The following is a 14,760-nucleotide window of genomic DNA, read 5'->3' on the forward strand; positions in this document are numbered from 1 at the left end:
CAGTATAGATTTGATTAAATCACCATTCAGCATACGTCCAGAGTTCTTGTTTCTCTTTTTGTTAACAAGAAAGCACTGGTTAGATGAGATTTTTACATATTGTGCTTCAAAAACATGGTTTTCTTTTTAACTATCCCGTTTGAACCATGTCAGCTAGAGTGTGTGAGGGCCACGGTCCCCTTTCACATCTGAGCTTTGTCTGAGATGCAGCCAGAAACCTTCCCTGAGACAGGGTCCTGTGGGGCCACCGAATGTTGCTACACATGTCATGAGCTCATCTCATTAGTCAGGGCTCTGCTTCACTGGTGAAGAACTGCTGATGTCCAGCAGGTCCCAGAGCATCCTCCATGCCAGACACATGTCCTGTATACCTTTCTGTGTTACAGTTCCTGGGGAGAAGCTAGTGGGAATATAATCCAGTTTGTCACTGCTATATGAGGAGTGCTTTTTTACATGTTATTTCAAATAAACCAAAATAAGGCAGGTTTAATCTGGGGTAAGGTATCCAGACAGTCTTTTTCACCATGCTATCTACATCAGTTTTAAATCTTCCTGTATATTAGTTCAGTTGTGCTGTGTATGAAGATAACTTATGAATTGCTTTTTCTTTGAATTGTATAAAGGTTATCTGAATTTACTTCAGAATTTTGGATGGAAAGTTCATGTGTTTCTCATGTATTTTTAGGTTCAAGTTCTTTTGAATCTCAGAAGATGGAAAGGCCTTCTATTTCTGTTATATCACCGACCAGCCCTGGAGCCCTACGGGATGCACCACAAGTCCTACCAGGGCAGCTTTCTGTGAGTATATTTTGTTTCTCCTGAGATGGTAATAAAAACCTGTGAAGTGCTGGTCCCTCAAACCTCTGCATTCCCAAGGTCTATTGGGAGGCCAAGATAAATGTTTGCTGTTGGTAAAGACTAAGATCTTTCAAAGGTTTTTTTAAGACCCTCTGTATACATTCACACACCACCACTGTAATCACAGAAGAGGCAAAGAATTGTTGCCTTAATACACCAAAGTGTGCAGGAATTTACATTGAGAGGAGCCCATAAAAGTGACTTGTAATTAGTCATCCTGTATCCTCTGCAATGAAAATGGCCATTCTGCTGTACATGCATTGTAATCCACAGAAAACAAGTGTAGTGCGCTTTTTAGTGCTTCATGAGAGCATTTGAAGAGCTGTGTATTTCTTAAGAATTACGCTGTTCCATAAAACATTTTAATTTAGATACACACTACATCGTGGAACTGTCTGCAATACTTATTTGGAGCTGTGCTTATTAAGTATACTGTGGGCGCTTAGATTTTGTTTTGTGCATTCTTTTATGTTTTTGTATTGATCGTATTAATTTCTAAGTATACAGCAGGCTCAAAATTTTCATCATACTATGATTCTCTGAAGAAATGGTTTAGCTGTATGTTATGCTTTGCATAACGACATTTGCAATGTGACAAATCAGAGTTGGTAGACTTCAACTATGACTCGAGTTTAGCTGCAGTCAGGGCTTCCTATTTGAATGTAGCTTTTAAGGTGCAGAGCTAAGACGTAGACTGGTTTCAATCCACTCAGATACAAGATTGTGCACTGAGTACAATAAACAATGTGAGTATAATCAGCATGACCATTTTATTCCGTTGTGGTGAATACAACAGTCTTTGGTATATACCATAATCTTTCCCATCTAACTTAATTAAATATTAAGGAATTTGACATAAAGTATATCTCTAGGAAAAAAAAATATCTGTCTCTAGACAAAAGCAATGTTTACTTTTACATTGTGGTTAATGTGATGCAGTCTGAAAATTCTGTTTGTTCTCCATTTTTAATAATGTTTTCTGGTAACTTGATTCTTGTAGGTTAAACTGTGGTACGACAAAGTGGGACATCAGTTAATAGTAAATGTTCTGCAAGCAACAGATTTGCCACCAAGAGTGGATGGACGCCCCAGGAATCCCTATGTAAAAATGTATTTTCTTCCAGACAGAAGGTAGTAATTTTTCAGATTAGAAAATTATGTTGTTAGTTACTATGTATTGAATGAACTTTTAAATGAATGCTTATGAAATAAATAATTCCTTTTAATAGTTTGTTATTGTTAAATTTATTGCAACAAAAAATTGCACTTGAATCATGCAAGTCAGTGTCAAATCAACTTTGTAGACATTTGGATGAATGTGATCCACTGTACAGAAAATACTTTTCTCTTAGACATTATCAGATCAGAAGGAATGAAAACAATGAGTGCTGATAAGTAGATGGCATTTTATGATTTATCTCTACAAACAATTTACAACACTTATTTATGTTTCAGTGATAAGAGTAAACGGAGGACTAAAACGGTAAAGAAAAGTCTAGAGCCAAAATGGAACCAAACATTTCTCTACTCACATGTACATCGTAGAGATTTTAGAGAACGAATGCTTGAAATAACCGTATGGGATCAGCCAAGAGTACAAGAAGAAGAGAGTGAATTTCTTGGAGAGGTGATACATACAATGACATTTCTACTGAGTTCATTGTTTGGTTTTGAATACATATCCATATATATTTTATCTATGTTTGTGTGTATGTGCCTCAAAAGTAAAATTAAAACCTGATAATTTTTCTAATAGATTCTTATAGAGCTGGAGACAGCACTTTTAGATGATGAACCACATTGGTATAAGCTACAGACACATGATGAGTCTTCACTACCTCTGCCTCAGCCATCACCTTTCATGCCAAGAAGACATGTTCACGGTGGAGAAAGCACTAGCAAAAAATTACAAAGTAGGTCCAAATTCCATTCATCTCTTTTAAATTTTAAATTAGAAATGCTGGATATGGTGTAATGGTGTTTAACTTTCATATACAAGATAAAAATATGATAGTCTTTAGACATAATGAAAATTTGAGGCAGAAAAGAGATGCAAATTTTGACATTATGACATGGCAGTCTTTCACCTGTGACATATAACTTTTAAGTATGTGAAACCTGTTGGATTTGGTTTACTTTTCACTAGCAAAAGAAAATTGTTCAAATGTGTGCATAAATTTCCTTTTAAATAGAAAGATGAAGATCATCTTTACTGAATACTTTTTAATAATTTAAAGATATTTATTTTTAAAAATAAAGTCCTTAAAGACTTATGAGGCTTAAAAACAGTTTTCCTCATAAAGTTAGTTGCAACCTCCGATATGCTCATTATACAATCAGATGAGAAGAGTACTTCTCCAACAAAGATAAATGTTATTATTGTATTTGGGAGGTACAGTTGTTCTGATGAGTTGGATTTCAGGTTTGAATGAGGTATATTAAAAGAATGAAAGCATTGAAACATTTGAATATCGTAGCCTCTCTGTTAATTTAAATTAATTTCAGATTTATTTAGAAATAAGAAGGACATAGGGCATTGGTTTAAAATACATTTCCAAGCTATTTTTCTGTTTTTGCTTAAACATGGAAGTCATTCATTCCAGCCAATGGATGGGAAATTGGTGCACATTCAGGAATGAATTATAAAAAGGTGATACTGCTGTAATTGCTGCATGAGGATACGTGTAGAGTGAGAAAATTAAAGGTTAATCTTCATGACATATTTAAACTTTTCTAAAAGCTGGCAGCACTGTTTCCTCTTCCCCTCTCTCACCATATGCTGCCACCTCTCCTTTCCTGTTCAGCAAACTGATTCAGCTTACTCACTGAAATAGCATAAAAGCATGTTTTTTTCTTCATTTGAGTTAACGTTTTGCTGGTTTAGTGAGATAAACTATCCTGGTAGATGATTTCTGAGGACTTGATGGAAGGAGAAGGGGAAAGGGGGCTGCAGCAGCTCTAACATGTTAAATTGGCTCAGCCATCTTGTGCAACATCAATGTCAGTCACTCCAGTTTAGTTCTCCTTCTCTGTTGTTTAGACTTAAAATCATCCTTTTAATCAGTAGTACATGAAATGAACATATTTTTACATTTTCTAACACATCCAGATGTTCAGGTATTTGTTTACCTTACTGTTGTGCAGGATCTCGGCCAATCAGTGATAGTGACATCTCAGATTATGATGTTGATGATGGTATTGGAGTTGTTCCTCCAGGTGCGTGGGTGAACAGCATGGTCCTGCTTTCTTCTTCTTCTTTTTTGCCTGTTTAGTTTTTCCTTTTTTTTTTTTTTTTCTTTATAATACTTTGGAATATTGAGGATACTGGTTTCGGAGAGTGCATTGTGATAAAAACAATTTACCTGATTATTCCATGGTACCTGTCCTAAATCATGGTGAATTGAAAGATTCTACTATTCATTCATTGATATTTCTTTTACATATCATTCTTCATATGGGAATCACTGGATCATTCAAATTGCTTAATTATTTACTGAGTAATGTTTCAAGCATTATTTAAAATATAAATCAAGTTCAAAATATCATTTTAAAATGCTAATTAAGGATTCAGTGTTCACAAGCATTTTTTTTATTTTGCTGTTTGCTTGAAACTTAGATATAATGCAGTCTCCCATGAACTTTGTTGAGAATGCATGGCTCTAGATTAAGGTGCATGTAGCATGGCTGTATCTTTTTCAGTTTTCATAAGCCTTCATGAACTATCATTACCTAAATGTTCACAAATATATACTTGTAGAGACTATAATGGTTTGACTTACAGTTCAGCATTCTGTACATACTGAAAATATTGAGAATCATTTTGGATATCACATTTTACTACTTCCATTTGACTGTTGCCGCAAGTCAGATGAATGTTTCCCAACTGTCCCTAACTAACTGAAGAGTCACCATGCCATTGCCAGCACTAAATCAGTTTTTCTGTGGATCTTCCTGGTGAAAATCACTGAATTAAGTCACGGTGGGGTTTGGAAAGCTGTCTGTCTTCCAGATCTGTGTTTGAAATTATCTGAAAAATTATTTATTCATTATATAACCAGATAAAACCCTATCATTTTGATGTTTAGTGAGCCAAATTCTCCTTCTTTTGATGTTAATTGGGTTTTTTTCCTTACTTAAAATACACTTACCAACTGAGTTTCTAAGAGATAATTTTTTTCAGGTATGCCTAGTAATGATTTTTGCTTTAAATAAGTGATTAGTCTTGAAATTTTTACATCAGGTGAGTGAACATTTAAAACTAAATCATAGGTTCTAAATATTTTTCCTCTTTATTATTTCATTTTTTTTTTGTTGGCAATATAGATATTGGCATAACTGTGTAGTCTTATTTAGTTTAAGCTTTCGGTATATTGTATTAAGAATTTGGGCTTTTTTCAGCTGCCAGTTCTTCAAGGTGTCCATTTGCCATTTGAAATAATCCTGTGCGTGGTTGACCCTGGCTGGACACCAGGCACCCACCAAAGCCGCTCTGGCCTTCCCTCCTCAGCTGGACAGGGGAGGGAAAATGTAATGAAAGGCTCATCATAGTCAAGACAAGGACAGGCAGGGATCACTCACTAATTAGTGTCACAGGCAAAAGAGAATCAGCTTGGGGAAAAATTAATTTAATTTGTTACCAATCAAATCAGAGTAACATAATGAGGAAAAAACCCTAAATCTTAAAACACCTTCCTCCTCGTCCCTCCTCCCTCCCCTCCCTTCTTTATGGGCTCAACTTCACTCCTAAGTGAACACCAAGTTCAGAAATGCGTTGCTACCCTCTCGTCCAGCCTTCCTTACTTATCACATTGCTCAGTCTTTCAAGACTTGAGAGTGCTGCCTTTGTTTGCACTGAGTGAATAGTACAGTATCTTCTCCACCTAACAGTCTCCTCTGTTCAAACTGAGCTGCATGCAAGTTCCTTGTTGTGCTGCAGGGTCGTTACCCTGTCCCTGCTCCTGCCTCCGAGTACCATGGGCCTCAGCAGAGTGCCCTGCAGCTCTTGTCTGGTCCAGATTTCCCACAGATTTTCCTGTGAGGGACGTGTGGGGGAGGAAACAACGAATATTTGTATTTCCCCATAATAACAGGGAATAATGATGCAGCTCGGGTGCGCTCTTAGACCTTTTTGTCATAGCCTCTACTGGATTCAACTAGATTAATCTAGGATTAAGATATTCCTTCTCAACAGAAGTAATGATATCAAAATTGAGTTTGCAACATGTGATGCAAAAGCAAATGTTTCCCTTTAAGTCCTTTTTTCTTCCTTTTCCACTTATTTGCCAGTGTTACCCACCATTATATATAAGCTTTATCTCTATTAAAGGTATATTCTTACAGTTATTAATTTATTCTTTTTTCTTGAAATATTCAGAAGAGAAGGAAGTTATTTTGCCTTCTTAATATCTCAAGATTTTCACAAAGATTGTTGCTCAGTTTCTAAAAAATAGATACATAATTGCAAAATGTAGAAGCACAAAACTTCATTTGATCACCACCATAAGCTAACAAACGAATGATGACAATATTTTGGCTAATTTAATTAACACTGGATATCGTTAAAACTATAATTTCAAATGCTTTATGAATTGCTAAGGCAAATGCAGTATTAGCATTTAGTAAGAACAGAGAAAACTCTTTTGCTAGAGTTTTGGCAGCTGCAAAGAATCATTGCTTGTCAATGGAAGTAAAGACTGCTACATCAAAACAATGGTATTTTGATAACTTCAAGAGTATTTTTAGAAAAGTATTTTTCCCTTGTCATATCACAAATGTGTCTTGTCTTTCATATAATTGTTCTGTCCTCATTTATTAGTAGCATCTTGCAGTGATATATATAATTTTTTAAAAAATAAGCTCGTAGAGCTGTTCATAATCAGAATTTGTATCAACAGCTGAAATAAACTTTAAATTGAAACTCGGCTTTAATAGAATTGATTTTTGACAGGTTTTTGCAGTATGCCGGCATGTATTTACATGAAGAAAATATTACTTTAAATTGCTCAGCCTCTCCTTGTGTGAGAGATGCATCAGTCCCTTAATTGTCTTTGTGATCCTGAGCTGGACTCACAGCAGTAACTCCATGTCTGTCTTGTGCTGGGGAGCCCAATACTCTGACTGTGGCCTCACCAATGATAAGTATATAGGAAGGGTTAGCAAAGCGTCAGCGTAGGATTTAATAAAAACTGAACATGTTTTGAGGCCTATCTTTTTAACCAAAACTTCAGTAACTTTCTTAATTAAAAAGAAAAGAAAAAAAAAAAAAGCTGGTATACAGTATCCCAAAGGGTATTTTTAATGACCTGTGTTGCCTATGCTATGGGTAACTCTTCAGAACAATTTCTTTTTCTGTCGTATGTAAACTGTATAAGTGGTTGCATTGTACTTACTCTCCTCCTGTAGCAGCAGGGTGACATCAACACAACACCTTGGTGTTGTCTATATTGTCTCAGAAAAAAAAAAATAAGTTCTAGTATGAAACATTTGCTAGAACCATTTTCATCATCCATCTGCTTCCATTTCATGTCACACGTGACAGTTTCCCATGAGCAACTGAGAAACTTCTTCTGCGTGAGCTGCCATAAGCTTGGTTGCTGCTGTTGTGCTGGTCCATGCAAAAAATTCCTCTGCTCACTCTGGAGAGCACGGAACCTTTGTCTTTGAGGATGTGAGGAAACGTTGCTGTTGCTGTCACTGTCATGGTCACTGTGGAAGTACGGATGTGATTTGACCAGCTTGTCAATACTTGAGCTCATACTTATGGCAGATGTGAATTGCCATTGCTCTGTCTGTTCTGTAAGCTTTGTGTGCACAATGCACAAGTTTGAGATATTGTTCCCTGAAGAGCTTGGCTATGAAGAATATAGGAGATAAAATCATCCTTCTATACCAGATTTTTAAGTGTACAGGACAATCCTAGGTGTATTTTTTCCAGGCAGACCAGAGATACTCTAGAAATAGGTTTTAAACTGAAATCTATAGTTAAATTTTAAATATTTAAACTATATGTATTTCAGTACAGTTACCTAAAGCTTACCAAGAAGTTTTGATTTTCTTTGATTTTAGCATTGAATAAATGTAAACTAGTGTTACTTCTGCTAGAATTGATAGGATTTTACCTAAACTAAGCTTGTTTGAAAAATGAAATATCTTTTAACACATAGAGCTTAGATTTATTTATCCTTGGAAAGGGAACACATCCAGCTTTTGTCAAGTGTGGTCTTTTTTCTTCCTCTGACAAAAAACTTGACATTTTCAACAGCAACCTTAGTACATGAGATGAAGTCCTAAGGGAGTCTCTTTTTTGCTTCAAAATTTGCACGCAGTCCTTGTCCCAAGATCAGGGAAATCCTGATTTCTTCTTAATATTATTACACAACTCTGAAGCACTTTTTCAGCAGGTAAGGTACTCCAGCACCACAGTATGTCAAAACCTGCAAAACATTTGGGTCCTTCTTTATTAAAAGGTTGATAAACCTTGGTAGATGCTTACATGCTAGCTATCAACTTTTACAGGCCTGTTTTGCAGTCGGTACTCAGTACAGCTTTGCTATTGAAAGTGCTCTGTAAGTGACAAGCATTTGCTGGTTTTATAAGTACAAGTGAGTTCTCCCAATAGTTTTTCTCTGGTTTTCGAACAGCCCCACCCTCCCCAAACTTGAGTAATGTCACATTTTAAATATGAAATTACGTTCATTATTTTTATTTGACACGTCTAACTCAGTGTTGTTTGAGAACAGTGCACATATGCCCTCAATACTAGGGTCTCTGGTGTTTGTTTCTGAGCTACATGAATGTATTGGATATATGAATCGATCAACAAGCCTCGTACAGACTCTGTGTATGTGCCACGCTTTTCAGAGGGCTGTAACAATTTGGTAGAAGATCGGAGAACTACAAAATTATACAAAATATGAAAAAAAAGAAAAAAACAACAAATGAAACAACAACAATCAAAAAAGCAGCCAACCAAAACCAACAACAAAAACCAAAAAAAAACCAAACAAACTTGCAACACCATAACAAATTCCTTCTTTAATTTATCAAATTGATGATTGAGTGACTAAATCATAATCTTTTCCTGCATGGAAAGAAGATTTCTTATTCAGGCTGTGTTTTTTCAGCTGAACAAAATAACGCATTACAGGAACTTAATGCTTGAAAAATTCAGACAAACAGCAAAATTATTATTTTGGAATCTAAACAATAATTTGTGAAGTCATTAAGGGATGACTCAAGGGTTGAGCCTTTCTGTGGTGAGGGGATTTGCTGTCAAGGGATTCTCGTAATCTAATTTAAATGTCTAGAAATGAGCAAGTGAAGTCTGAGCAAATCTCCTTAGGCTCTTTTGGAAAGGTAACAGGCACCTTTTGAAAGCTATTTGTCTTACAGAACTTCGTTGTCTGTTTTAGGATGAGATGCAAAGTGTATAACAAGGCAAACAGTGGGCTACATGGAAAAAGGCACAGGGATATCAACACCTTAAAATGTACTAACATTCTGCTGATTTTATCTTGGTTTTTACATAGGATTTAAAAAAAAAAACCTGTGAGAAACTTTACAGCTCATCCATAGTATTTGTTAAAAATGTTCTTTGGAGTATACAACATCCAGTATTCTATACAATACACTATAAATGCTTGTAATTCTTGAAAGTAGGTGGCTTTGGCCAAGTTCAGTAGGAGAACGTATTTGTATTCAACTCAAACAAGAGTCAGAAGGATGGTTTATTTATGAGCAATCCTGGATGAGTCTGTGCTGTCCTACACGAGCATGCCTTCTCCATTTGTTGGATAAGGTAAACCTACATTGCTTGGATTCCTTTCAAATATTTGCTACTGTATGATAATTTTGAAAATACAGGTTACTCTGCGTACTCTTCCCCAAGTCAGAAAACTATTTCAGTCCTCTCCACCACATCTTCCAGTACGTAATGAAAATCATCTCAGTTTCTCTGTCTCTGTACATGTAGACATTTAAAGGTAATGCTAGTAATTTATCCTGCCTGCATGATATGTTGGAATGTACAACAGCTGAATGACAACTTGAAAGTTGTGTAAGCATTGAGATATGTGTTCCTGGAAGGACTAACCATCTGAATTATTTCCAAACCCAGACTTTTATTCTCTAATTTCCTTTTGTTGTCCTCTTGCCAGTAGGATATAGGTCTAGTACTAGAGAAAGTAAATCTACAACGCTAACTGTGCCAGAACAGCAAAGAACAACACATCATCGTTCACGATCCGTATCTCCTCACCGTGGTGACGATCAGGGCAGGACCCGTTCACGTTTACCAAATGTGCCATTACAGAGGTAGGCATCACAAATTAGTTGAGCACTAACTGGTTTCAAGTTTGTATAATCTGGCATTATCGCCTTTTCTCTTGTTCAGCAGTTTTTCACAATTTTAATATTTTTGTGTGTGTGCGTGTCTGAATTTAACAGTGTAGTATTTGATCTTGATGGATGCCTTTGTTAATCATTCAAGAGCATGCATAGGATGAATTGTAACTTTTTAAGACTTGCCTCTTCTTACTGATGCTTTCTCTGTGATTCATCGTCTCTGTACCATAACTAATATGTAGGTTTGGAAATGTTTTTTTCAGTCAGTGGCTGAATCTTCTATGAAGCCACTGAAGTTTATTTGTAGCATAATAAGTAGTATGTACAAATTGTATAATAACTATGAACTAAACTAGTTTTGAAGTAACAGCCAGCTGAAATTACCAGTTGTATTTATAAAGTGATATTTTTAATAGAAGAAGTTAAAAATACTTCACAGATTCAGGTAGTGATTTATAAACCTCTATTTTCTGCATTTACTGCTTTTAACAGACAACCTATTAATAGAAGAATCATTTTTTCACTTTCCATCTGCATGCTTTATGGTTTTTTTTGAACAGCACTGTACTGACTGTTTAAGCACAATAAGCTTCTCTTGCAACCTCTCATGGAACCCTAAATATCATGCAGTTTTTACTAGTTTCCCTTTCCTCCAATTTAAAGGAAGCTTTGTTCTTGAATTATTGCAAGAGTGTTACACTAGCAACGTTATTGCTCGCTAGCTGTGGTCGTTTACTGAAAATCTACCCTTCTCAGCTGAATTTCGTGTACAAAATTCAGTGCTACAGTACTGTCCTTATCGATCATCTTGTGCCTGATTTTTTTGAGTTGCATCACTGATCAATTAATACCAGACATCCGTAATGTTTCAAAATGATGGTATATTCTCCTTCCAATTGAGGATCCTGATGGTCCTGCTTCTTCCTTTTCCATTGTCCATTACTGTTCTTGTGCATTGAAATTTTGGGTGTATTTAAAGTTCCTGCATGCATCTCTCTCTGTTACATCAGTTCTTGCAGACGAAGCTGTTTCACTCCCTGCATCTTACAGATGAAGCTATTTCACATCTGCATTTGTCAGTAATACAGGAGAGTATGGCTGTGCATAAAACAGACTGTGGCACTGACTCATTTTTTTATAGTAGAGGGAAAGAGAGTTCCTTGTTTTGTTCTTGCAAACAATTATATATGCTCTTATATCTTTCTATCTGCAAGCACAATGCACTAATGAAATATTTAATAGTCAGTTCCACCCATCCTTTCATTTTATACTTTGAAATACTAGTGCTTCTTGTTCCAATGACAGTTATTAAGCAAAAAGAAGAATCTGCCCTTCAAGTAGTAGTTTCTTGTTCTTTTCGGTGTGAAGAGGGCTTTAAATTACTGTCACGGAGATCAGAGCTTACCTGCATATATACAAAATCATACCTCTTTTGTATAACACTTAGTTTGAGACTGATAAAATCTGCTGCAAGTTCCTATATCCTATCCCAGAAATTCTTAAAGGGTACTTGGAGATATCTGTAAAAAGCTGACAGCCCAGAATAAGCCAGAAATCTGACTATGAATCCACAAATGCTTAAAATTTTATTTCATGGGACCTCCTATTGTCAGTTGTTGTGTCATCTCAGTTATTCTTTAAGTACAGGCTTTGAAAGTGCCATTATTGAATCCATCAGTGTACACAGAAGCAGGCATGTGCTTCTAAACAGGATAGAAATGGCTGCTTTCTATATTAGAGGTAGGGTTTTTTTAGTCTTAGGATGCTGTATTTTTTTAGAGGTCATATATTAACAATGTAAGGATTCAAAACTTCCTTTAACCAACTTGTACTGTTATCCATTAAGCTGTGTTACTTATGAGAAAATAAGATTATCATACATATTTTTGCTTTTCAGGAGTTTAGATGAAATTCATCAGATGAGAAGATCACGTTCTCCAACTAGACACCATGATGCCTCCAGAACTCCAGTTGATTACAGATCCAGAGACATGGATAGTCAGTATTTGTCTGATCAAGAAAGGTACATCGTCAGCCTGAACTTGGAAAAAAGTTTTGAAATGTCTGTGTCGGTTTGCCTAATTTTCAAGTGTTCAGTAGAAACACAACTGATAGTAATGAGGAAAGGAGAGAAATCATCCTAACTGATAAATCTAGTGTCATAGTTAAATTATCTATATCTCTTTTTTGGTAAAACTGTGCACTGGGTTTAATACATTCCTAGACTAACAGTTCTTGGTTGCTTGTCCTGGAGTATTCTCCTCTCTGTGTGATTCTGCTATTTGTTTCATGAGTGAAGCCCAGAGATTTTGCTAGTAAACCATAAATCCACATATATGCCCTACCTATTACTTTAACTTAGAATTTATCTGTTTCAATAGGCAGCAAAAAAACAGGCATGCATTCCTACTAGTTGGGGGTTGCATATACTGTGAATTGCATTCCTGTGCTTTGGCCATTGATACATGCAGGTGCACAGCATCTTGGGTAACATTCTGGTGAAGCTGGTATAGTAGCTAAGCATAGCAAGGATAGTTGTGTTGCTTGTAATTAGCAAAAATCTCCAATCTTAAGTGCATGGCACACATCTCTCCCTGGAATACATGCAGTGGCTACGCTCCTTGGAGAATGTTTTCAGGTATCTAGGAATATATTCTAATAAAAGGGACAAATCCATAAAGTTCCATTTAGTTTATAGCTGAAAAATGTTTAAACAGGTATTTCAGCTCAGTCTTTGGGAAATATAATCATGACAGTCAGATAGAAGATCCGTGTTTGTGGGTTGTTTAGGATGTTGAAAAAAAATCATATAGCTACTCTATGATGGCAAACTTTTACCATTCATATAAGATCAATTGTCCTAGTAGTGTCTTTGGAATTTTTTTTGCAGTAAGTTACTATTTTTTATGAGTAAGGATGACAAAACCTTTCCAAATGATCCAGTAAATTCAATATGGAACATAGATTTGATAGTGGTGTGAAAATATGTAAAGAATAAACCATAAAAATCTCTGGAACTCTTTGTCCAGTTTTGAAGCAATATAGAAATGGAATAACAGATGACTTTTGTAGTTAAACTAGTTCCATTTTGTATATGATCTTGCCTCTTGTGCTTTTTCTAATGAGATAGCATACACATGGGAATTAAAGATTTATTTGGAACGTTTTAGAATTCGACCTTACAGGCAAAAAGTATGTATGGAATTGTCTAAGTTGGATTGTTGTGCTGAATTTCCTTTCAGAGGTGAAATGAAATGCTTTTTAAATGTTGTAGCCAGATTTATAGTTAAATAATTCAAGTAATTTCCACTTGTTACAAATGTTTTGCGTTACTATTTTTTGTATGTAGTGATATATCCAGGAGATTCCTGAAGATATATTTATTGAGCAGGTTTCTTGTTCAGCAGATATGAAGAAGAGATGTTTAAAAGTAGCTTTTATCATTAGAAATAAATATAGACTGTTAATTATCCAGGAAATTTTATTCCAGTAAAGCCTGAAGCCATGATATAAATGGTGATCAATGAATGGATTATGCGTAGAGAGCAGGGCTTGCATTGAGGCTTTTTTGGGGGTGAGCCGTCAGACCAGAGCCACAGCAGCAGTGGGCTGCTGGATTTGTTCAGAGGAGTAAGACGTAGTCTTCAGTTCTTTTCCATGTTCAGCAAATTCTTTTCAGAAGTTTAAAGATCAGACATGAAGGATGTACGTGGCTTATTTGCAGGCTTTAGAGATGGGCCCATGTACTTACTCTCCTTGAGCAATAATCTAGTCTGCAGTGGTCTCCTTTTTCACATTTTCTTTTTCATCTTTCCCCCAGTTTTCTTCAGTTGCAGAGACTGTTTAACTCAGGTTTCACTGTCTATCAGTATGTAAGAGCAGCATGATAGGGAAAATCAAAACGAGCTTTTGTTGAGGAAGATTCTTTATCACATCCAAGGATTTTTTAAAAAAAACAACACCTCATTGTTATTTATTAGTATCAATAATAGTATAAGTATTATACATTGTTCATTTACTGAACCCTTCATCTAAACAAGTGCATTCATTTAGATACCTAACATGAACTTGAATTGAAAGGTCAGTAATTATCTGATGGTTATATGGCAGAAATTACAGTTGCTGATTACTGGTGATTATTTTCTCAATGATCTGTTATTGATTCTAAATTAATACTGACTACTCTGAATAGATCTTTGTAAATATAGTTGTTATAGTCTCCTACTAAAGCATCTAGTGTGATGAATTTCCAGTGGAACTGATTTGTCCACTGTACCATTTTATATGTATATTTATATACATATATGCACACACACGTGTGTGTGTATATATATATTTATATAAATCTGTTAGGAAAAACTTTTTATTAGGAAATCTAGCTAAGCACTATACTTTACTCTAAATTAAGGATCATCCAATTTTCAAAGGCATGAACCTTTTCATTTTTTTGGTGTGGTTTTGGTTTTTTTTTTCCCAATAATAAAATCCATTAATGTGAGTACTAAAATTATTACATTAGAAAACACTTGCTTTAGAATAATAATCTTTATTTTAAATGTC

The 14,760-nt window shown here is 35.5% G+C and overlaps 1 protein-coding gene across 9 annotated transcripts in view; it reads left to right on the forward strand.

The window, feature by feature from the left end:
* The window catches only part of RIMS1 (regulating synaptic membrane exocytosis 1), a gene marked incomplete at both ends in the record, with an annotated part of 309,929 nt that overhangs the window by 184,020 nt on the left and 111,149 nt on the right, over positions 1-14,760 (forward strand). For 7 of the 9 annotated variants that reach the window (XM_080342600.1, XM_080342602.1, XM_080342603.1 and 4 more), the window contains 7 exons: positions 686-798; positions 1,859-1,989; positions 2,314-2,485; positions 2,615-2,771; positions 4,003-4,074; positions 10,014-10,170; positions 12,098-12,223. In XM_080342600.1, the coding sequence (XP_080198726.1) occupies positions 686-798; positions 1,859-1,989; positions 2,314-2,485; positions 2,615-2,771; positions 4,003-4,074; positions 10,014-10,170; positions 12,098-12,223 (928 nt within the window). The remainder of the gene's footprint in view (positions 1-685; positions 799-1,858; positions 1,990-2,313; positions 2,486-2,614; positions 2,772-4,002; positions 4,075-10,013; positions 10,171-12,097; positions 12,224-14,760) is intronic. The other 2 variants (XM_080342601.1, XM_080342608.1) reach the window with 1 other exon arrangement.

The sequence above is a fragment of the Nesoenas mayeri genome (assembly GCF_963082525.1).
Source record: "Nesoenas mayeri genome assembly, chromosome: 3".
Taxonomy (NCBI): domain Eukaryota; kingdom Metazoa; phylum Chordata; class Aves; order Columbiformes; family Columbidae; genus Nesoenas; species Nesoenas mayeri.